Source organism: Orycteropus afer, unplaced genomic scaffold, assembly GCF_000298275.1.
Source record: "Orycteropus afer afer isolate SDZICR_OR568_19922 unplaced genomic scaffold, OryAfe1.0 scaffold00136, whole genome shotgun sequence".
Classification (NCBI taxonomy): domain Eukaryota; kingdom Metazoa; phylum Chordata; class Mammalia; order Tubulidentata; family Orycteropodidae; genus Orycteropus; species Orycteropus afer.
In genome coordinates, this window is record NW_006921723.1 from 3,999,397 (window position 1) to 4,021,531 (window position 22,135).

General features: G+C 60.0%; 1 protein-coding gene across 1 annotated transcript; it reads left to right on the forward strand.

The window, feature by feature from the left end:
* Positions 1 to 1,265: 1,265 nt before the first annotated feature.
* Positions 1,266 to 21,515, forward strand: AGRN (agrin). The gene is made up of 36 exons (XM_042781579.1): positions 1,266 to 1,413; positions 2,287 to 2,334; positions 7,895 to 8,110; positions 8,532 to 8,756; positions 8,860 to 9,084; positions 9,231 to 9,437; positions 10,456 to 10,674; positions 10,749 to 10,943; positions 11,020 to 11,220; positions 11,304 to 11,452; positions 11,527 to 11,632; positions 12,470 to 12,586; positions 12,665 to 12,829; positions 12,993 to 13,136; positions 13,244 to 13,368; positions 13,453 to 13,558; positions 13,650 to 13,970; positions 14,044 to 14,181; positions 14,583 to 14,710; positions 14,861 to 14,975; positions 15,061 to 15,180; positions 15,261 to 15,605; positions 15,772 to 15,964; positions 16,100 to 16,315; positions 16,779 to 17,005; positions 17,083 to 17,217; positions 17,467 to 17,563; positions 17,663 to 17,827; positions 17,901 to 18,012; positions 18,193 to 18,204; positions 18,399 to 18,515; positions 18,854 to 19,046; positions 19,128 to 19,215; positions 20,519 to 20,743; positions 21,017 to 21,120; positions 21,358 to 21,515. The coding sequence occupies exons 1-36, from the start codon at positions 1,266 to 1,268 to the stop codon at positions 21,513 to 21,515; spliced, it is 5,805 nt and encodes a 1,934-aa protein (XP_042637513.1).
* Positions 21,516 to 22,135: the final 620 nt, after the last annotated feature.

The following is a 22,135-nucleotide window of genomic DNA, read 5'->3' on the forward strand; positions in this document are numbered from 1 at the left end:
GGCTGGAGAGGAGACGTTCCCCCACAACTCTGCCCCCTACCTCTGCAGCCCCAACCCCCTTTCCAGTCAGTGTCCAATTACCCACTAAGCGAGGTAAACATGGATTTACTTGTGCTTGTTTAGTAATCTGTAGTGAACAATTTCACATTTTTTCTACACATCAAAGATTCTATTTCTAGATATGGCTGGCATCTGTCTCCCCCAACCTCACAGCACTTTCCTACAGAATCAAAGCCCCTTTTCAATTTTACAGTCCCTGGCAGGGATTGAGTATCCAGTACTAATCTGTAGTGAACAGTTTCATGTTTGTGGTCAAACCCATACGAAATTGTTCACAACAGATTAGTAAGTAAGCACAAGTAAATCCATGCTTACCTTGCTTATTGGATAATCTGCCCCTGTTCCCAGTCCTCACCTCTGACCTCCCAGCCCCAGGGTTCCTGCTTCCCCCACTCCCAGCCCTCACCTGTGACCCCTCCAGCCTCCTTCTTCCCCAGCCCCTACCTCTCCCCGACACACCCGCCTTCCTCTTTGTGCCCCGCCGCCCTTTGCCTGGCGCTCCATCCTTTTTGCTCCTTGCGCTGCGACTCCCCGCGGACACCAGGGTCCCCGGAGGCACCCTTCCTTTGTCTCTGCTCCCCGCTGCCGCCCTCAGCGCCCCGCTCCCCTCACTCACCGCCGCGCCTGGCTTGGAGAGGCCGCGCTGCTGCCTGGGCGGGAGTCGGCGGCCTCCGCGCGCGGCCGACTCTTTATTCCTCCTCCTGACGCGCGTTACCCCTCCCGCCGCTGCCATCGCCGCGCCGCCTCTGCCGGGACTGGAGCCGCCGCGGGAGCACCGCCCGCCGCCGGACCGCCGCCTCCCTCAGAGCCTGCTCGTCCACCCCGAGCGCGAGGAGGGGCCTCCCCACCCTCTCCAAGGGGCCGGCTGCCGGGGCAGGGTCGCGGGACTGTTGGTGATCCCAGACCAAGCAGAGGGGCCAAGCAGAAGCAGGGAGGGTCGCGCACAGCAGGGTTGGCCACTGGCCCTCAACCCCCTTCTGCCTCCCTCTGAGCCCAAATTTGGGATTTTGGCTCCAGGAGAATCAGCTCCTCCCATTACAGAGCTGGAGGCTGGGGAGGGCCCTGTACCCCCAGTGTGAGCACAGCTGCTGGCCACGCCCCACCTGGGGGTCCCAGCATGGGGAGGTTAGCCCCACAGAGGCCCAAGGGCGCCCCCTGAGAACATTCCAGCCCGCGGGGGCCACCCGCCTGTGGCTTCCCAGGCCATGCCTCCGCTGCCGCTGGAGCGGGACCCCCGGCAGCAGCGCCGCGTCTCACTGGTGGTACGCTACTTCATGGTCCCCTGCAACGTCTGCCTGATCCTGCTGGCCACCGCCACACTGGGTTTCGCCGTCCTGCTCTTTCTCAGCAACTGTACGTGGCCCCTCGGGTGGCCCCGGGCTGGCATAATGGCCTACTTCCACCGGCTGAGCCTCTGGCCCCCCAGGGGTCAGAGGGCAGGCTGGGTCCCCATCATCTTCTGGGGACAGGATTCCAGGCCCCTGAGGTCTGCTCTGGGCTGATGGGGACTGCCTCTCTGGTGGCAGGAGCAACTTTCTACTGCAATTGGGGAGGGAGGGGCCCGGGCTGCACTGGGGTGGGGGGTGGGGGATCGAGTCATGCACCTACTGGTCTAGCAAGTGTCAGGCTGTGACACTACAGTTGGAGAGGCAGAGAAAAGCAAGGGCCTCCCTGTCAGTGAGGGTCAGGTCCTGGCCCGTGTGGCTTCCCAGCCTCCGCAGTCTGGACCTCTGTAGGTGGGGCTGGAGAAAGGGGAATACTGGACCAGGCAGGGGCATAGAGGGCATGGGGGTGTATGGAGAGGCTGTGGGGGGTGGGGTGGGGTATAGAGGGTGGGGTGTGGGGGGCTGTGGGAGTAGGGATTTGGAGGGTAGCGTGTGAGTGCCTACGATTGGAGAAGTACAGTGTGTGATGGCAGGGGCTGGAGGGTAGGGTGTGGATGATAGGGGCTGAAAGGCGGATTGCGAGTGGCTGGGACTAGAGGGTAGGAGGGGGGCGGGGGGAACTGTGGGGATGGGGGCGTGGAAGTGGGGTATGGATGGGCTGAAGCTGGAGAGTAGGGTGTTGAGTGAGGTGGGGATGGGGCATGGAAGGCAGGGTATGGGTAGCCAGGGCTGGAAGGCTGTGTGGCCAATGGCATGAGGGGTCCATGCCATGACTGGGCAAGCAAAGGAGTCTGGAAGGTCTTTATTTGTGGATCCTAACTTGGAGATTTGTTTCTTCTAGATAAACCTGGGACCCACTTCACACCAGTGCCCCCAACACCTCTGGATGGTAAGTAGGAACTTCAGCTAAGCTGGGGAGTTCTGTGTCTGTAGGGGAAGTGGTCAATCTTGAGGCATGTTGGATGTGTCTGGAGGTGGGGCCAATGGAAGGGGGAGCCAGGGTCCTCCTGGGGGTCCCCAGCTGAAGGGCAATAGAAGGAGCCTGGGGCCAGGAGTCCCTTGGGCTATACCCCTTGGTCCACTGGCCGTGACTGCTAACTTCTCTGGACTTCAGCCTCCATATGGTGAAATTGGGACCAAGTCCCTGGAACCCACAGGCTGTGAGAGGACATCAGACTGTGCAGATGAAGATAAGACTAGGCAGAGATGGAGACGGACAGACGCTGAGGGTGGAGTCTTAGCAGTATGGCCAGCTGTCTAGGGAGGTGCCTGGCTAGCTTAGGGTCTGTCCCTGGGACTGAGCAGTTCTTGGCTGGGGCAGGGGTTGGGTGGGGTGGGATGGTGAAGAACGGGGTGTGGCTGGCCTTCTTGACCTGCTTTGTGGGGTGGGACTGGCTTTCCTGGGATCTGCTGTGTGTGGGCCACTGCCATTAAGCTAATGTGGAAGGGAAGAAAAGAAGCTGTTCGTGGTGCTATTGGGGTGACAGGAGGGGAGTGGAGGCAAGGGTGGGGCCAGTGGGTCCTAGGGTTGGGGAGGGGGGTTCTTGCCTTGTCCCAGCCCATCCCCTGGAAGCTTCTCAGTTTGCCCTCAGGATCTGCCCCCCACAGGGGCACTTTGCTAGGCAGCAGGTGGGTTCTGCCCAGGTATACAGACTTCATGGGGATGTGGGTCTCACCCTGGTCATGGGAGCCCTGGGCTCTCCTCCCTGGTTTGCATAATCAGTCAGGGTCACTTCTTGGGTCTTGGGATTGGGGGACTTGAGGCTGGCTGGGCCAGGGCCTCCCTCCCTCTGTCCTTTGGTCCAGCCAGGGGCTTCTCTTGCATCCTCTATCTGTCCCCCTGTAGCCCTACAACATCCCCCCCCAGAATCCCTTGAGTTACCCCCACAAGCCCCTGTGGACCCCTCAGAGCTCCAAGGTCAGCCTGTGAGGAGGTACCTGTTTCCAGGGCCAGAGTCACATGGCCAGGATGGAGGGGCTTATGACCTCTGGGGGTCTCCACCTGGGGGGCATTGTCCCCCTCCCCTGCATAGACCTTCCAACTTGCTACCATGGTACACGAGGAGGGTGCAGAGAACAAGGACCCTCCCTTGGCCCAGACACCCCTTCCCTCTTGTAGCCCCAGCACTGGGGGCAGGAGGGTGTGGCTCAGGCAAGTCTGACCACTTGCAGGGCAGTGGAAGGTAGTGTTATTGGTCCCAGGGATAGGGAAGTAGGGCTGAGCTAGTTCCCATAGCCTGTGGGCAAGAAGCCTGGTGAGTTCTAGACTTAGCATTGGGCCCAGGAGCAAGGCTGCCCTCCCCTTTCCTAACACCCACAGCCACCAGAGGCTGGTGGGCCTCTCCTGTCCTTTACATGTACCCCCGCCCCACAGCAACACACCCTCCCATAACGCACATGTGGACTGCTACGTGCCATGGTGTCACCATGCACACCAGCACACCACACGCTCGTGGCCAACGCAGGACTGGGGCATCCTGCTCCATCCTCTCCCCACCGAGACCAGGAGGCAGTTAAATATAGCCCACGCCAACGGGCCGGCTATAAAAAGCCACTGCTTCCTCCTGCATTGTGAGGGAGGCCTTAGCACATGGGCACATGGGGAGCAGGACGGCAGGGGCTGAGTGGCCAGACTGGGGGTCTGCAGGAGGCTGCACTGGGGAGGCCATGCTGGGGCCTAGAGGTGACCTCATAGCTCACAGGTGCCTGGCACACCTCTTGCGTTTACGAGGGCAGTGTGGGCCGTGAATTGGTGTGCGGCCAGAGTGGCTCTGACATTTACCACAATGTGATTGTGTCTGGTGACCTCACTTGTGTGCAAAATGAGCATGAAGGGGCGTGTGTGTATGTGTAAGTGACACATAGTCAATTATGGTATGACATGTAGAACAATGCCTGGCATGTGCAGAGCATTGTTGCTATGATGATCTGTGCTTGTGTGTATACATACATCTGTGCATGTGTGTGGACATGTGCGTATGTGTTTATATGTGTGAACGTGTAAATGTCCATACACATGTTTTTGTGTGTAGGTGTGTCCAGGTATGAGTGTTTATGTGATTATATGTTTGCACATGTATGTGAGTACATGAATACATGTGTACATGCTTTCCCTTGTGTGTATCTGTCTATGTGTGGTCTCAGTGTGCACGTTTTCACGTTCCTTCAGGAAAACTTGTGCCTTTGTGACTCTAGCCTGCAGGGGAGGCAGGCATTGGTGAATAGCCTAGCATAGGAGTGGGGAAGCTTCCTGGAGGCAGTGACTTCTGAGCTGAATTTTGGGAAGGAGGAGATGCTGTTTGGCACAGGGAAGGGGTAGAGTATTCCAGTGTAGGGCAGCATCCCTCTGGATGGCCAAGGAAACTGCTGCCTTAGTTGGGAAGGCAAAGAACCAGAACCCACCCCCACCCATCTGACACCAGGGTTAGTGCTTGAGCTCTGGCTTTCTGTCCCACTGGGCACTCTGGGCCACTCTTTCCTCTCAACTATGTCCAGTCCAGCAGCAACTCCCTCAGAGTCCACTCCCAGGATATCTCTGGCCTCCTACCCCCAGCTCCACCCTCCACATGGGGCCTGGAGACTCACCTGGCCTAGTACGTTTCGCTTCTGCCACCTCCCAGTCACACCCAGCTCAGATGCCTGGTCCATGGCTCCCTTGTTCTCTAGAAGGTCTGCCACAGACAAGCCATGCCCAGCCTTGGCTAAGACAAGTGTGCTCATCACAAGCTGGCTACCGCCATCACAGTTGGCCTTCATTCCCAGGGCTGTCTTGGAGGAGCCACCTCTGAGCAGGGACGTGGGGAATGTGGGTGAGGAGCACACTGGTCATCAGGAGCTGGTGTCCTCAGCCATGAGCTTGGGTATGGGGAGAGAGGTCTGGCTGGGCCTCTGTGTAGCTAGCACTGGAGCCTTGGTGGAGGGCAAGGTGACCAGAAGGAGAGATGGGGCCAGAACAGGGGGACCCACTTGGGGAGCACGGTAGCCCCCGGGGAGCCTGGGCCATGGAGGAGGACTGGCTAATTCGGTGATGGGGCAGCATGGTGACTAGGAGGGTGCGGTCACCAGGTGGCATGGTGACTGGGCAGCATGATGACTAGTGTGGTGACCAGAGGAGGGCTCAGTGACCAAGAGAACATGGTTATCAGGAGGGTGTGGTGACTAAGAAAATATCATGATTGGGTAGTATAGTGTAGTAACTGGGTAGTGTGGTGACTAGGCAGCATAGTTACTGGGTGGCATGGTGATGGGAGATATGGTGACCAGGTATGTGGTAACTAGTGGCATGGTGACCACGAGAACATGGTTACTGGGCAGCATGGTGACTAGGTGGTGTGGTGACTGGTAGTATGGTGACCAGAGAGCATGGTGACCAGCAGGATACTGAAGTCAAATGGAGTGGCCAGCAGGGCATCAGCAAGTGCCTGTTGGATGGTTCTGGGAGGTGCCAGGGGCCTGGAGAGGGAAGACTGGGCAGGAAGAAATGCTTGGAGAAGGGTCAAGGGTGGACACAGCTTTGAGCTTGATCTTTGAGTTTGATCTGAGGTAGGATGGAGGGGGTGATAATGGGGACAGCGGCTCATGTCACTATAGTAGCAATCATTAGTCACTGCCACTGCATCTAAAGCTACATTCTGGGCACCTGGGTGCTTTGCGGATACCAGCTTATTTCACCTCAGCAGCTGTGCAGGTATATCCTGTTGTCCCTGTTTACAGATGGGGAAACTGAGGCACAGTGAGGCATTAATTTCAAATGATGCAGAGGTGGGGTAGCCTGGCAGCCTTGGGCAGGTGGGGAAGGCAGACAGGAGTGTGGAGGGGAGGGGCTGGGCATAGGGGGAAAATCCACCTCGTCCTGCCAGTGGTCCGGTCTCGGTGACCGTCAGGTTATTGCAGGACTTGGAGTAGGGGGTCAGCACGGGCCCCACCCTGTATACATCACCCAGCCTGTGCTGGTGGGGGCGGGGATGCTTAGACAGACGCAGCTGCCAGCTCCAGGCGGGCTGTTACTATGGCAACCACTGGCTCCTGGGCCCGTACAGCCCTCCTCTCCTGGAGATGGGGGTGGAGGCGCCTCTTCCTGCCCTGTTTCCCAAGCTATCTGGGAGGTGATGGGTGGATGGAGAGCCACACCCTACTCCCCATGACTTATTAATGATAATTAGACTCAATTGAACATTTATTGGATCCAGACAGCTGCAGCCCCTAATGGGCCTGCCCCACCTGCCCAAGGGTGGTGGTCAAGCAGGCGCCAGTACCAGGTGGGAGGGGCTGGCACTCAGGCCTATGCACTTAAATATCCGCCCAAGTTCTTTGTCTCGTACTGTTTTTTCTGGTGGCAGAGGTAGCTCATAGGCTCAGTGGGCTTGGCCTCTCAGCCTGGGGACCTACAGCTTAACCTTAGATGCCTTAACCTCACTGAGCCCCCTTCCTCTGCTGACAGATGAGGGTCAGGTGCAGCCCCACTGGCTTGGTGTGGAGGTCAGCAATGGGCCATGGTCAGGTCCTGCCTGTGCCAGCACACTGTCAGCTCTCAGATGATGCCATCTGTTGTCGTCCTACAATGTTAATTAAAATATTCAGAAAGTAGACTGGTAATCAAAGCCCCAGCGTTTGACTCTGCCCCCAAAGGTCACCATGGATGGGTTGGGTTTTGAGTGCTGAGTACCCAGGTAGAGGCAGCAGGACCAGGGAGTTGGCAAGAAGGGGGCTCTGGGCTCCAGGGCTTGGGCTGGGGAGGAGGAGGCCACTGTCATTCTACGGCTGGGGAGGTCTGAGAAGGCTAGAGGGCCAGTTTGGCTACCTGGGAGGGTCCATACCAGATGGCCGGGAAGTCAGAGGAGGGTGGAGACCTGGTGGAGGGTGGCTGGGAGCACAAGGGGAGCACACAGACCTGGGGGAGGCTGGCTGGCTGGTGGGGGGCAGGAGAGGACAAGGATGGCTATTCCTAGTTTAGGGAAGAAGGAAAGAGAACAGAGGCATGGTCCACATGGAGCCAGGGCCAGGGAAGATGCTTCCAGAGGAGAGGCACCTAGAGAAGCAGGCAAGGGTGGGAAAGGGAGGATTCAGGAAGAAAGGGGCTTGCAGAGGGGACAGCAAGGCCCTGTGAGCATGTGCAGCAGTAAGAGCAGTGTGAGTGTGTGCACAGCTGCAGGTCGTGTGAGGGATGTGAGGAGGAGTAGAGGCATGTATAGATGTGTGTTTGACATGCATGCAGGTGAGCACCATGTGCTGTGTGTGGAACATGTCAGTGAATGCATGCATGGTGGTGATGAGCACATACGTGCTCCTTGTGAGCATGTGTGGCCATGAGTGTACATGTATACAAATGTCCCTGGCGTTTATGTGATTGGACTTCATGTAGTGATGTGCTCGGCAGGTGTGTGGACGTGAAAGTGTCCCCTCACATCTGGCAGGGTCTGGCCCTGACCCTTCCCTCCCTAACTCTTCAGTGTGCCGGGGGATGCTGTGTGGCTTCGGTGCCGTATGTGAGCCAAGTGCAGAAGGCCCGGGCCGAGCCTCCTGTGTGTGCAAGAAGAGTGCCTGCCCCAGTGTGGTGGCACCCGTGTGTGGCTCCGACGCCTCCACCTACAGCAACGAGTGTGAGCTACAGCGGGCACAGTGCAGCCAACAGCGTCGTATCCGCCTGCTCAGCCGCGGCCCCTGCGGTGAGTGGGGGGAGAGGCCCAGCATGTGTGGGCGGGCTCAGGGGGCAAGGCCCAATGAAGGTAGGGCTTGGTGAAGGGGCGGGGCCTAGGGGAGGGAAGGCAGGGCTAGGGGCAGGCTTGCAGTGGGGTTTGAGCCCGGTGAATGGGAGGTGGGGCCTAATGAGGGGCTGGCAAGGAGGCCAGGCTGGGGAGGCAGGGCTCAGTGGAAGAGTGTCACCTAGTGATTGGCGGTAGGGCCTGATGAGTTGGGGGGCCAGGGGCCTGGTGTGGATGGATGGGTCCAGTAAGAGGCAGGACCCAGTGAGGGGCCCAATGGCAAAGGTGGAGCTCTGTGAAGGGGTAGGGCCTGGCAAGTGGGGACAGAGTTCAATGCTGGGTGAGGGATGGGCAAGCCTAGACCCCCACCCATCTCTGCCCACAGGGTCCCGGGACCCCTGCTCCAACGTGACCTGCAGCTTTGGCAGCACCTGTACCCGTTCTGCTGATGGGCAGACTGCCGTGTGCCTGTGCCCCACCTCCTGCCCAGGGCCCTCTCGGGGCACTGTTTGTGGCAGCGATGGGGCCGACTACCCTAGTGAGTGCCAGCTCCTGCGCCGTGCCTGTGCCCGCCAGGAGAACCTCTTCAAGAAGTTTGATGGCCCTTGTGGTGAGCACTGCTTCTGTGTGTGGTGTGTGCCTGGCTTGTGAGCACAGCATGTACGGTGTGCAGAGTCATGGTGCAGTGCTCTGACGCTACCCGCTGCCTTCAGACCCCTGCCAGGGCACCCCTGATGACTTGAGCCGTATATGCCGTGTGAACCCTCGCACACGGCGGCCTGAGATGCTTCTGCGGCCGGAGAGCTGCCCCTCTCGGCAGGAACCTGTGTGCGGTGACGATGGCATCACCTATGACAGTGACTGTGTGATGGGCCGTACCGGGGCTGCCCGTGGCATCCTTCTCCAGAAAGTTCGCTCTGGCCAGTGCCTTCCACGAGGTGGGTATGGTTCTGGTGGGGGACCATGGGCCTGCCTGTCCCAACTGCCACATGTTACACGTCCCCAGGCCCACACTACCCCCTCCCCCTGTGTCCGAAATTCAGCTACTCAGTGGTGTCCTTGCCCCGCCCACTCCTGACTGCAGACCAGTGCCTGGAGCCCTGCCAGTTCCACGCTGTGTGCCTGTCCCGCCGGGGCCGGCCCCGCTGCTCCTGCGACCGTGTCACATGTGATGGTGCCTACAGGCCTGTGTGCACCCAGAATGGGCACACATATGACAATGAGTGCTGGCTCCACCAAGCTGAGTGTCAACAGCAGCGTGCCATCCCTGTGAGGCACCGGGGCCCATGTGGTGAGCACCTGCCCTGCCTGCACCCTTCTGGGACCACATCTGTCCCTGTCTTCTCCCATCACATGCCATCTGCATCCACTTCACACCCTCCTTGGGCCCTAGTTGTGGGGTGGGCCACTGGGGGCTGGGGCAGGGAGAGGCTATGAATGGGGTGCCTGGGATGCTAGCGAGGCTGGGAAGGGGTAGGGGCAGGGGTCCTCTTACAGGCTCCTGCTGCCTTCAAGTTCTCTGGTCAGTCTGTCTGTCTACCTTGTGCTGCAGCCTCAAGAGAGTGGGTGGGGGTGGATGGGACAGGGCCTTGCCCTCTTAGGAGAAGAGTCTGGGGTTGGGCTTGCAGCGTTTCCTCGTGGGCCGGGGGAGGGGCATCTCTGCCCACCGCCCCTTTCCTCTGTCTTGGGCGGTCTGTCCTTTCCTGTCTTTCTCTGTGTCCGTTTGTCTCCGCCCCGTGGGCCTTCCTCCCCTCTTGGCTCCGCCTCTTGTGTCTTCCAGCCGACCTACTGGCAGGAGGAGGTGCTGCACCTGCACCCCGGAGCCTGCAGCCCGAGGTCGGCCCCTGGTGCGGCAGGGGGGAGGGGTGCTCGCTGCTGCCTGGCCTTGCAGTCCCCAGAGCAAGTTGACAGACATGCCCCCTCCCCATGTGGCCCTGGGTGTGACTCGGGCTGTGGCCTACCCCCACACAACAAAGAGCCCCTCTGCAGTGAGTGTCAGGGGCTGAGGGCAGGGCCATCTAGGCCCCTCTCTGTGGCCCAGATGGGTAGTCAGAAAGTTCTCTGTTTCTGGGTGCAGCTGCCTACACCTCACGCCCAGGGCTGCGGCTGGTGATGCTTAGGTCTGTGTCCCTGTACTTCTTTGTTTGTCATGTGTCTGTCCCTCTCTCTGCTGTATCCTATGCATTTGGCCCCTCCCCTTGGCCCACGCTCGTCTGCTGCCGTCCCCCAGCCGGAAGGGTCTGCTGCGTGGGAGGGCTTTCTCCCTAGCTAGGGGCAGGAGTCACTAAGTGGCCACATCCACCCCCCAGGCCAGCCCCCATCTCCCTGCCGCGGGGTGCAGTGCCCGTTTGGGGCAACATGCGCGGTGAAGAACGGTGAGGCCGCATGTGAGTGCCCGCAGGCGTGTCCAGGCGTCTATGACCCAGTGTGTGGCAGTGATGGCATCACGTATGGCAGTGCATGCGAGTTGGCAGCCACGGCCTGCGCCCTTGGACGAGAGACTCATGTGGCACGAAGAGGGCCCTGTGGTCAGTGGTGGGCAGGGGGCCTGGCGGGGGGGCGGGGAGCTCCTGGCCATGTGGTGATGGAGCCCCCTCTCCAGACCGCTGTGGGCAGTGCCACTTTGGGGCCCTGTGTGAGGCCGAGACAGGACGCTGCGTGTGCCCCTCCGAGTGTGTGGCCTCAGCCCAGCCTGTGTGCGGCTCTGATGGGCGCACCTACGCCAGTGAGTGTGAGCTGCACGTGGCCGCCTGCACCCGCCAGATCAGCCTTCATGTGGTTTCAGCTGGACACTGCCGTGAGTGGGCAGGGCAGCTGGGCGGTGGATCCCCTCCCGGCCCAGTGACCCTGCTGACCCACATCCTTGCCTGTAGAAACCTGTGGCGACATAGTGTGTGCCTTCGGGGCTGTGTGCTCGGCGGGGCAGTGTGTGTGTCCACAGTGTGAGCACCCCCCACCTGGCCCGGTGTGTGGCAGTGATGGCATCACCTACCGCAGTGCATGCGAGCTCCGCGAGGCATCCTGCCAGCAGCAGACACACATCGAAGAGGCCCGGGCAGGGCCCTGTGAGCTGGGTAGGTTCTGGGGGCCGCTGGTGGGCGCTGCGTGCCCCAGCGAGGACCACTTCGTGACTCAGCTGCTCCCTCCCTGTCCATAGCTGAGTGCGGTTCAGGAGGCTCTGGCTCCGGGGAGGATGGTGAGTGTGAGCCTGAGCTTTGCCGACATCGTGGTGGTGTCTGGGACGAGGACTCAGAGGATGGGCCGTGCGTCTGCGACTTTAACTGTCAGAGTGTTCTGCGGAGCCCGGTGAGGCCCCTCCCCTGGCTCTGGGCGGCCGCAAGAAAGGGCCACGGCTGCCCTCACTGAGTTCCCCCCTCCAGGTTTGTGGCTCTGATGGGGTCACCTATGGCACCGAGTGTGAGCTGAAGAAGGCCAAGTGCGAGTCACAGCGAGAATTGTACGTTGCAGCTCAGGGATCCTGCAGAGGTGAGTGGATGCAGTTGAGGGTGTGTTCCAGGTCCATGTGTGGGCATGCAGGTGTATGTATATGTTTCCTGTGAGTGAATGCTCCAGGGTGCATGTACACACGAGTATGTGTGTCTTGTGCATAATGTGTGCACACGTTGACATGCTTATGTATTTGTGCAGCTGCACCATGTCCACCATGTCCACCAGCTGCTAAGTTTACAGAGCATACATCCAGGCTGGGCCCAGCCTCAGGGCAGTGAACCAAGCAAGGCCTTGCCTCCTTGTGCTGCTCCTCATGGGTGATTACAGAGTGACAGTGACTTGAATAATGTTAATATACACACAAGTGCACATGGTTGTGTGTGTGTGTAGAAGTGTGTGTGTGAATATGCATGGTTTTAGAGGTATGTGAGTAAGTGCTTGTGCATGTATTTTTATGTGTATGCCAGTACACTTATTTGTATATGTGTATATTTGGTTATATGTATGTGCACAGGGCCATGTCAGTCATCCCTGTGTATTCAGTGTGCACAGGATACTGTGTATCCTGTGTATACATGGTCATGTGTTTTCTATATGCATATGGTCCTACATGTTCGTGGTCCTGTGTGTTCTCTGTACACATGACCACATGTGTTCTATATATGTGATCCTATGCGTTCTGCGTGTGGTTCCGTACATGCTGTGTGGACATAGTCCTGTGTATACAGACATGTCTTCCTAGGTGATGTAAAGTCTTCCCCTGGGACACTAGCCCCAAGGTCCCCAGGTTTGCTTGGGAGTTGGCATCAGGAGGGTGCAGGGTGGTTGAGGTAGGGCCAAAGCCCCAGTTTGAACCTTGTGATCCTCCCACAGGTCCTACTGCTGCCCCATTGCCACCCATGGCTCCCCTCCACTGTGCCCAGACCCCCTATGGCTGCTGCCAGGATAATATCACTGCTGCCCGGGGTGTGGGCCTGGCTGGCTGCCCCAGTAAGTACCTGGCCTGGCCCGAACCCAGCCCTGGAGGAGCACGTGGGCATGTGGCCATGTCCTTACCTGGCCTTGCAGGCGTGTGCCAGTGCAACCCGCATGGTGCCTACGGTGGATCCTGCGACCCAGCCTCAGGCCAGTGCTCCTGCCGCCCAGGTGTGGGGGGCATCAAGTGTGACCGCTGTGAGCCCGGCTTCTGGAACTTCCGTGGCATAGTAACCGACGGCCGAAGCGGCTGTACTCGTGAGTGACTGAGGCCAGTCATGCACTTTATGTGTCTACCCTCACTGTGTGTCCTGGGCCAAGGGTCTCTGTCCCACACCTGGCACGGGTTGGGCAGGCACCTAATAGCAGATGGAGACCCATCAATGCTTGGACGTCAGGTGGCTCCCCCACCCCCTCCTAGCCTGCAGCTGTGACCCTCAAGGCGCTGTACGGGATGACTGTGAACAGATGAGTGGGCTATGCTCCTGTAAGCCCGGGGTGGCAGGTCCCAAGTGTGGGCAGTGTCCAGACGGCCGGGCCCTGGGCCCCACTGGCTGTGAAGCAGGTGAGGGCAAGGTCGGGTACTGCCTGGGATCCCTGTGCTGGGGTGGTCCTGGTGTTGGGGTTGGGGTGCCTCAGCCAGTGGGGGGGCTCCTGAATCTGTACCCCCAGACTCTGCAGCACCTGTGACTTGTGCGGAGATACGCTGTGAGTTTGGTGCCTCCTGCATAGAGGAAGCTGGCTCTGCCCACTGTGTGTGCCCGATGCCCACATGTTCAGAGGCCAATGCAACCAAGGTGAGGGTGGGGAGACTTGGGTGAGGGTGGTGGGTAGGGGACAGGTACAATCCCTCTGAGCCTCCTTGGCCTGTGCCACCACAGGTCTGTGGTTCAGATGGTATCACCTATGGTGATGAATGTCAGCTGAGGACCATCGCCTGCCGCCAGGGCCTAGACATCTCCGTCCAAAGCTTCGGGCCCTGCCAGGGTAAGGCCCCATGTCCACCATACTGGTACCAACCAGAGAGGCCTACCCCTGCCCTGACCTCCTGCCCCAACCCCTACTTTGCTCCTTGCAGACTCCATTGCTCCCAGCGCCCAACCAACACCTGCAGCCACCTCTGGGCCTGTCTCACATGGGGCACTGCCAGCGCCCCCTAGTATCCTCCCCCTGGCTCCTAGCAGTAGACCCCACAGCCAACCCACACCTCAACCCTCATTGCGACCATGGACCACAGCCAGCGTGCCTAGGACCACAGGAAGGCTGGCACTGACCGTGCCCCCCACAGCTCCCCCAACGGTGGCCAGCCTGGCCTTTGGTGAATCAGGCAGTGCCGACGGTGGGAGTGGAGACGAGGACCTGAGTGGGGACCTGGAAGCCAGCGGAGCCGGCTCTGGGGGTGCGCAAGGACATGGGACACGGGTGGGTCCTTAGGGTACTGCTAGGGCTTGGCTCACACTGTGTCTCCCCAGGACTTGAGCTCCTGGAGGATGGTGGCTCTTTGACCCCTGGACCACCCATTGAGAGGGCTTCCTGCTACAACTCGCCTCTGGGCTGCTGCTCAGATGGCACAACAGCCTCGCTGGACGCAGAGGGCTCCAACTGCCCTGGTGAGTGGGTAGCCGCGGGGCTGGGGAGCTGGGCGACTCGCTGGACAGTGGTCTGGGCGTGGCTGGTCCACGTCTGCTGATGGTCTTCTGACCTTTGCATATGTGTGAGCATGGTCTTGGCCTCTGCACACATGTGTGTGGTCTTAGCCTCCACACACGTGTGTACCTAAGACTCTGGCTAACACGTCTCTCTCGTCATCAGCCGGCCTAGGGTGTTGCCCTGAGGAGTCTGTGTGGTAACTGTCGCCAGCCCCCACACAGGGGTCCCCACTAACCTCATCACCATCTGACTAACCTCCATACACCCCCTACCCCCATGTGGCTTTTTTCCCACTGTGCCTAAGGCTGGCTGGGAGGCCAGGCAGGTGCTGGGCAGGGCCTCACTCCCCCATCCCCTGCAGCCACCAAGGCGTTCCAGGGTGTGCTGGAGCTTGAAGGAGTTGAGGGGCAGGAGCTGTTCTACACACCCGAGATGGCTGACCCCAAGTCAGAGCTGTTTGGGGAGACAGCACGGAGTATTGAGAGTGCGGTGAGGATGGCGTGGGGTTGCACAAGTTCTCAGGTAGAAGACAGACCCATGGAAGCATAGGGGGTGGGAGGTATGGCAAGACAGCCTAGGGGCAGCTCTCAGACAGGCTGGGGCACCCCCAAAAGCTACGTACCCACTCCCTGTCCACAGTTGGATGACCTCTTCCGGAACTCAGATGTCAAGAAGGACTTCCGGAGTGTGCGCCTGCGGGACCTGGGGCCCGGCAGCTCCGTCCGCGCCATTGTTGAGGCCCACTTTGACCCCAGTGAGCCCCTGGGTCCCAGGGTCCCTCCCAGGAGGCAGTGGGGCTCTGTACCCATTCTGCTCTACTCAGCACCTCTCTTTCTCAGCCACGGCCTTTAGGGCACAAGACGTGGGCCGGGCCTTGCTCAGGCAAATCCAGGCTTCCCGCCGCAGGGCCCTAGTGGTGAAGCGGCCGCTGCAGGAACATGTGCGCTTCATGGACTTCGGTGAGCACTGCCAAGCCCCGCCCCTACCCTACTCACCCAGGCCCCACCTCCTCCATACCCATGTTCCTTTCTCCCCCCAGACTGGTTTCCTGCAATATTCACCCCGGGAGCCACCACTGCCATGGCCGGTGCGACCACCGCTGCCCACCAACCTTCCACCTCCATGACCCCTCAGGCCCTCTACCCTACACACACAAGCCGGCCACTCAGCAGAACCACAGCTCCCCACACCACCCGCCGACCTCCCACTACTGCCCCAAGCCGTGTGCCTGGACGCCGGCCCCTGCTCCCCAGCACCCTGAGGCCCCTGCGGCCCTGTGACTCGCAGCCCTGTCTTCACGGCGGGACCTGCCAGGACCGGGATGCCAGCCAGGCCTTCAGCTGCAGCTGCCCTGCGGGCAGGGGGGGCACTGTCTGCGAGATGGGTAGGAGAGCGGGTCAGGAACTTAGAGGGATGGGTCAGGACGAAGGGTGGGGCACAGTTCGGGTAGGGGGAGTTGTGGGCCTGAAGGCTGGGCAGGGCAGAGTGGGGGACGTGCTGGGCAGGTTCCTCTGCCTGCCCCTGGTCTGACCCTTCCCACCTACTGGCAGTCCTGCGTCCTGTGGTGCCAGCCTTTGGGGGCCACTCCTTCCTGGTCTTCCCCACACTTCGTGCCTACCACACATTGCGCCTGGCACTCGAGTTTCGGGCTCTGGAGCCACAGGGGTTGCTGCTCTACAATGGCAATGCCCGTGGCAAGGACTTCTTGGCCCTGACTCTGCTGGAAGGCCGTGTGCAGCTCAGGTGGGTGGGATAGATGGGGCAGGACAGGGCTCAGGAGCGGCAGCTTGGGAGGGTGGAGCTAGGGCAGGGGAGGGGGCCATGGGGCAGAGGGATGGGGCCAGTGGTCATCCAGAGTACTATCCCATGCTCTCCCAGGTTCGACACTGGCTCTGGGCCTGCTGTGCTAACCAGCTCAGTGCCCATTGAGCTGGGCCGCTGGCACCGCCTGGAGCTATCACGGCACTGGCGCCAGGGGACACTCTCAGTGGACGGCGAGACCCCCGTACTTGGTGAAAGCCCCAGTGGCACCGATGGCCTCAACCTGGACACAGATCTCTTTGTGGGTGGTGTCCCTGAGGACCAGGCCACTGTGTGAGTACCAAGGGGGTAACCCTGACCCCTGACCCTCTCTTGTGGACTTGTGGGTGGTGTCCAAGAGGTCCAAGCTACCCTTGGGATAGCAAAGGAGTGGGGATTGTGTGTGGAAGATGCTGTGAACCTGTGACCTTGATCCCTAGTCATTGACCCTTATCCTATCTATGGGTGGTGTACCTGAGAACCAGGTTGCTGTGTTACCGCTGAGTAGGGGCTAGGCTAGCCCTCACCTTCAGTCTCGACCCTTCACCTTCAAGACCTCACCTTCTGATTCTGTCTTGTTTGTGACACTGGCCACCTTGTGAGCACTAAGGAGGAGTGGGGGATGGAATGGGTGCAGCCTAGACCCTGACCTCTGATCCTGGCTTACTGAGGGTTATTGGGTTGAAGCTGGCTGCAAGAGAGGATGCCTCTAGATTTTGGCCTCTGACCTCTGACCTCTTCTCTTCCTGGATGGCAGGGTGCTAGAGCGGACCTCAGTCAGCGTTGGCCTGCGGGGCTGCATCCGCCTGCTGGACATCAACAACCAGCAGCTGGAGCTGAGTAGTCAGGAGGCTGCAGCCCGCGGTGCTGGTGTGGGCGAGTGTGGGGGAGACCCCTGCTTGCCCAACCCCTGTCACGGTGGTGCCCCATGCCAGACCCTGGAGGATGACATGTTCCTCTGCCAGTGCCCGCCCGGCCGCTTCGGTGAGGATGGTGGAGGGGGCTGGGAGTCTGGGGCGGGGGCTTAAGCCTCATGGGATGCCCCCCATCCATCCCTGTAGGCCGCACCTGCACTGATGAAAAGAGCCCCTGCCTGCCCAACCCCTGCCATGGAGCAGCTCCTTGCCATGTGCTGCCTGAGGGTGGAGCCAAGTGCGAGTGTCCCCTGGGACGTGGAGGCACCCTCTGCCAAACAGGTGAGAGTAGGTCAGGGACAAAGGTCAGATTAAGATAGAGGGTTCACATTCTGGTTCAAGATTGGCTTTGGGTTTGGGTTCATATTTGGATCAGGGTTGGAATTCAGGTTCAGATCTGGGCCAGAATTGGGTGTTGTGGTAGGTTGGCACAGGATCACAGAGTAGGTGGGAGATTGTGGGGGATCTGGGTCAGGCACAAGGGATTGGAGCCCCTGTATCCTGTGTGACCCTGTCTTCTGCCCTTCACAGTCTTGGAGCGGGATGACTCCTTGCCCTTTCTGGCCGACTTCAATGGCTTCTCCTACCTGGAGCTGAAAGGCCTCCAAACCTTCGAACGGGACCTGGGGTCAGTGGGCTATGGGGGTGGGGGTGGGGGAAGCAGCCAACTTGTCTTCCCATGGGGGGGATGGTGAGAGGACCCCTGCGTGACCTTGTGTGACCCCAGGGAGAAGATGGCGCTGGAGGTGGTATTCCTGGCCCGTGGCCCCAATGGCCTGCTCCTCTACAATGGGCAGAAAACGGATGGCCGAGGAGACTTCGTGTCACTGGCGCTACACAGCCGCCACCTGGAGTTCCGATATGACCTGGGCAAGGGAGCAGCGGTCATCAGGTGGGTGGCCGTAGGGACACTGGGGTGGGTGGCAGGCAGGCAGGACCTGCTTACGGTGTCCCCTCCCCACTAGGAGCAAGGAGCCAGTGGCCCTGGGCACATGGACCCGGGTCTCATTGGAGCGCAGCGGCCGCAAGGGTGCACTGCGTGTTGGCGATGGGCCACGAGTGCTGGGAGAATCTCCGGTGAGTCCCCGCCCTTCTGTGTCTGGCCCCTCTTGGGCGTGCGCAGTCTCGCCCCTCCAGCTCTTACTGAACTGTTTTCTTTCTCCCTGTCTGTGCCCTGCCTGGTCTGTTGGTCTCTCTCTCTGCTCCCTGCTCTCTGGCTCTCGCTCTGCAATCCCCACCCCGCTCTTCGGATCTCAGAAATCCCGCAAGGTACTGTCCACTGCCTCCTCCTCCCTAGAGTAGCCTCCACCCAACTAAGGAGCCCAGTGGCTGTTCTTTTGACTAACAATCTCCCAGAAAGGCGGGCCAAGCGTATGGCCAGAAGGTGGCGCCCTGAGTGGGCTCGCCTGGCCGAGCATCCATGGCTAGGCCCTACAAGGCCCCTCACCTAGTGTCTCCCCCAGGTGCCGCACACAGTCCTCAACCTGAAGGAGCCACTCTACGTTGGAGGGGCCCCTGATTTCAGCAAGCTGGCCCGGGCTGCCGCTGTGTCCACTGGCTTTGATGGCGCCATCCAGATGGTACCTAGGGGACAAGGCTTGTGGTGGGGGCCTGCCCCGGGGGGGTTCTGTCCTAGTAAGGGTTCTCTCTCCAGGGGGTGAGGGCACTGCCTGTGTGGGAAGGCTCTTCAGGGGGCGAGCAGGGGTATCTGTCCGGTGGGGGCCTTTTCAGAGTGCCCTGTCCCAGCAGGGAGCTCTCTAGGGGAGTTGGGGCCTATGGAGGGAGCGTTTCCAGGGTACAGGGGTAAGGGTTCTGAGGCCTCTTGGGGATCCTATCCTCCCGGGATTCTTTCCTAGGGTAGGGCTACATGCAGAGTAGGTGTCAGCACAGAGCCTCTCCACGCCCCCCATCCCTGTAGGTCTCCCTGAAGGGCCGACAGCTGCTGACGGAGGAGAACTTGCTGCGGATGGTGGATGTCTCGTCCTTTGCAGACCACCCCTGCACCCGGCCCTCAGGCCACCCCTGCCTCAATGGGGCCTCCTGTATCCCACGGGAGGCTGCCTATGAGTGTCTGTGTCCTGGGGGCTTCTCAGGGCCACACTGCGAGAAGGGTGAGCATGTGGGGACACAGGGACGTGGAGCCTGGGGATGGAAAGCCCTGCCGAGGCTCCCCCTCACCTGATGTGTCTCAGGGCTGATCGAGAAGTCAGCAGGGGACCTGGACGCACTGGCCTTTGATGGGCGGACCTTCATCGAGTACCTCAACGCTGTGACTGAGAGGTAACACCCCGCCCTCTGTTGTCTGCCTGGTCCTATCTGCCGCACAGGTGCTCACACGGTCAGGCTCCTTGGCCCGTGGCCATGAGGGAAGGCCTGGCACTGCCCACCACCACACCACCTCTGCTCCCCTCTCACTGTCTATCTCTTTGTTTCCAAGCGAACTGACCAATGAGATCCCAGCGTAAGTAGATCCAAGCCTACCTGCACTTCCACATTCACTTTCATCCATCTGTCTCTTCTCCCTTGCCCACCCAGCATCTCTGTCCTGAGCCCCCATCCCAGATAGAGGAGAGGAGGATGGGCCGGGAGCCAGTGTTTGTGCTTCTGTAAGGCTCTGTCTTCCACCTTGGAAGTGGGCAGTCACCCCCTCTAAGGATTCATGCCACAAGATGCCCATGAGACCCAGAAGGCCCTTCACCTATGGTCAGGGCACTTTATCCACTCTTGCAGCCATTCCCCTTACTGTGGAGGTGCCAGCATGAGTGTGCACGTGTGTGTGTGTGTGTGTGTTGTGTGTACAGTGCATATACCTGTGTGTGCTATTGTGTGTGTACATATGCACTGTGTGTTTATGTCCTATGTCTGTATATGCACACAGGTATGTAAATTTGTGAGTACTGTGCACATGTATGTGACTGTTCAGGCATTTCTGGGCCTCTTCAGGGCTGGTGTCCCCTCAGCTCCATTCCATGTCACCCCCATGCATCACCCCTTGAGCTCTGTGCTGGGCATAGGCCCTGCCCATTTGCTGTATGTTGCATGTGTGTCGTGTGTGTCACCGTTAAGGGTCTTTAGGAGGTAGAGCCAGTGCCCAAGGTCCTGCGTGTCTCCTATGGACGTTGGCTCCTCCCGCTGTCCAGCGTTCACAGCAGGGCATGGGGAGGGTGGTAGCCAGGCTTCTCCCCTGCGCTTTAGCCTTGTCTGTCCCCTGCTTACCTGCCTCCCTCTCTTCCTACTTCTAAGCCCTGAAGCTCCGGATCCCGGGGCCTCTCACAGGTGAGCACGTGGCAGTGCCCAGGGGTCCTGACTGCCGCTCCCTGCCACCCATCACTACCCTCTCATCTCTGTCCAGCCATCATGCTTGCTACCCCTCCACCAGCCACCTGATCTCCCCCTACCCTCTGCATCTGTCTGTCCATCCATGTCTGTTCATCTCCCTGTGTCACTGTCCATGTCCTTTTATCTGCCCATCCACACCTCCCTGAATTGCCCTCCCCAGCCTGGTAGCCTTGGCATTCGTGGCCCTGAGGCTTGGGGATGGTAGTCTCTTTCCCTCTTGAGATTCTGTCCGCTTCTCCCCTAGCGAGAAAGCGCTGCAAAGCAACCACTTTGAGCTGAGCCTGCGCACGGAGGCCACGCAGGGGCTGGTGCTCTGGAGTGGCAAGGCCACAGAGCGGGCAGACTACATGGCTTTAGCCATCGTGGACGGGCACCTGCAGATGACTTATGACCTGGGCTCCCAGCCTGTGGTGCTTCGCTCCACTGTACCCGTCAACACCAACCACTGGCTTCGGGTCAAGGCGCACAGGTAGGCAGGGTCCACGCTGGCTGGTAGAGAGGAGGTGGGGACAGGAAGACCCAGCAGCAGTGGGCCGAGGGGTCCTGTCTGGAAGAGGAGACCCTGCCCTGCTAGGTGCTGGTTGAGAATGCTCCTTGGGACCATTCTGTGCCCCCGGCCACTAGGCCCTTTCCTGGGAGTCATTGTGGCCTCCCAGGGCATCTCACTTGCAAGGTGTCAGGTCTGGATCTAAAGGTGGTAGAGGGACCCTTAGGCCACCTGATGGTTTCTCCCCCACCCCAGGGCACAGAGGGAAGGCTCCCTTCAAGTGGGCAATGAGGCCCCCGTGACTGGCTCCTCCCCGCTGGGCGCCTCACAGCTAGACACAGATGGAACCCTGTGGCTGGGTGAGTGTTGGGGTGGCCAGGGGCCAGCCAAGCACCCCCGGGTCTTGGAGGGACAGACCCTAGCCCCTAGGTCAAGCTGCTGAGGGCAGAGCTAACAGCAGAGCTGGGTGGGTTTGGGCAGGGCTCCGCCCTTACCCACCTCAGGATCCTGCCAGGCAGTGTTGGGTGGATCATTGCAAGTCCGTGACCTGCCCTGTAGGGTTTCGGCAGGTGACTCTCCCTCTGTCTGGGCTGCAGGGGGCCTGGAGAAGCTGCCCATAGTCCAGGGGCTGCCCAAGGCCTACAGCACCGGCTTCGTGGGCTGCCTGCGGGATGTGGTAGTGGGCCAACGCCCACTGCACCTGCTGGAGGATGCTGTCACCAAGCCCCGGCTGAGGCCGTGCCCCGCCCCCTGAGCCGGTTGGGCCAGGAGCCCCCGCACCACTACCACCCACCTGCTGTAATTATTTTCTATTTTTGTAAACTCGTTGCTTTTTGATATGATTTTCTTGCCTGTGTGCTGGCCGGAGGGACTGCTGGCCCGGCCTCCCTTCTGCCAGACAGCCACACTGCAGACAAAACCCAGAGCCAGGACTTTTGGGGCAGAGGCAGCAGGAGGACGGGCTCAGCCAGATGCTGCAGATACACTCCTGCCTTGCCCCCTGCGTCCCACCATGGTCCCTAGTGGCCGTGCAGACTGTCCCTCTGTGTGCATTTCACGTGTTTTCCTGTGCCCCCTGTCCCCAGGCCCATTGGCAGGTCCCTGCACATGTCACTCGTGCCCTCTGGCAGGGGCCTGTGTTCCTGGAGCGGATGGGCCACCGACCTTGCCAGGAAGGTGCTGGGGCTTGAGGTGGGCCCTTTCCTCCAGCCCTACAGGACCTTTCTGGGGATTCCCTCTGAGTTACTCCCCACAGGAGTGCATTGTGGGTTGGGGATAGTCTCACCCTAGGGCCCAGCCCTGCCCTGGGTCTCATGGGCCAATACTGTGACTTAGAAATGTTGTTCCTGTCAGGGCCACACACCGTGCCCCAGA

What these genes read in the sequence shown, in the direction of transcription:
- AGRN (XM_042781579.1), top strand. Translation starts at nt 1,266, where the DNA reads ATGCCTCCGCTGCCGCTGGAGCGGGACCCCCGGCAGCAGCGCCGCGTC. An exon ending in GGGCCTGGCTGGCTGCCCCA is followed by an intron (nt 12,587 to 12,664) that starts GTAAGTACCTGG and finishes CTGGCCTTGCAG; the next exon opens with GCGTGTGCCAGTGCAACCCG. An exon ending in AAGGGAGCAGCGGTCATCAG is followed by an intron (nt 17,828 to 17,900) that starts GTGGGTGGCCGT and finishes CCTCCCCACTAG; the next exon opens with GAGCAAGGAGCCAGTGGCCC.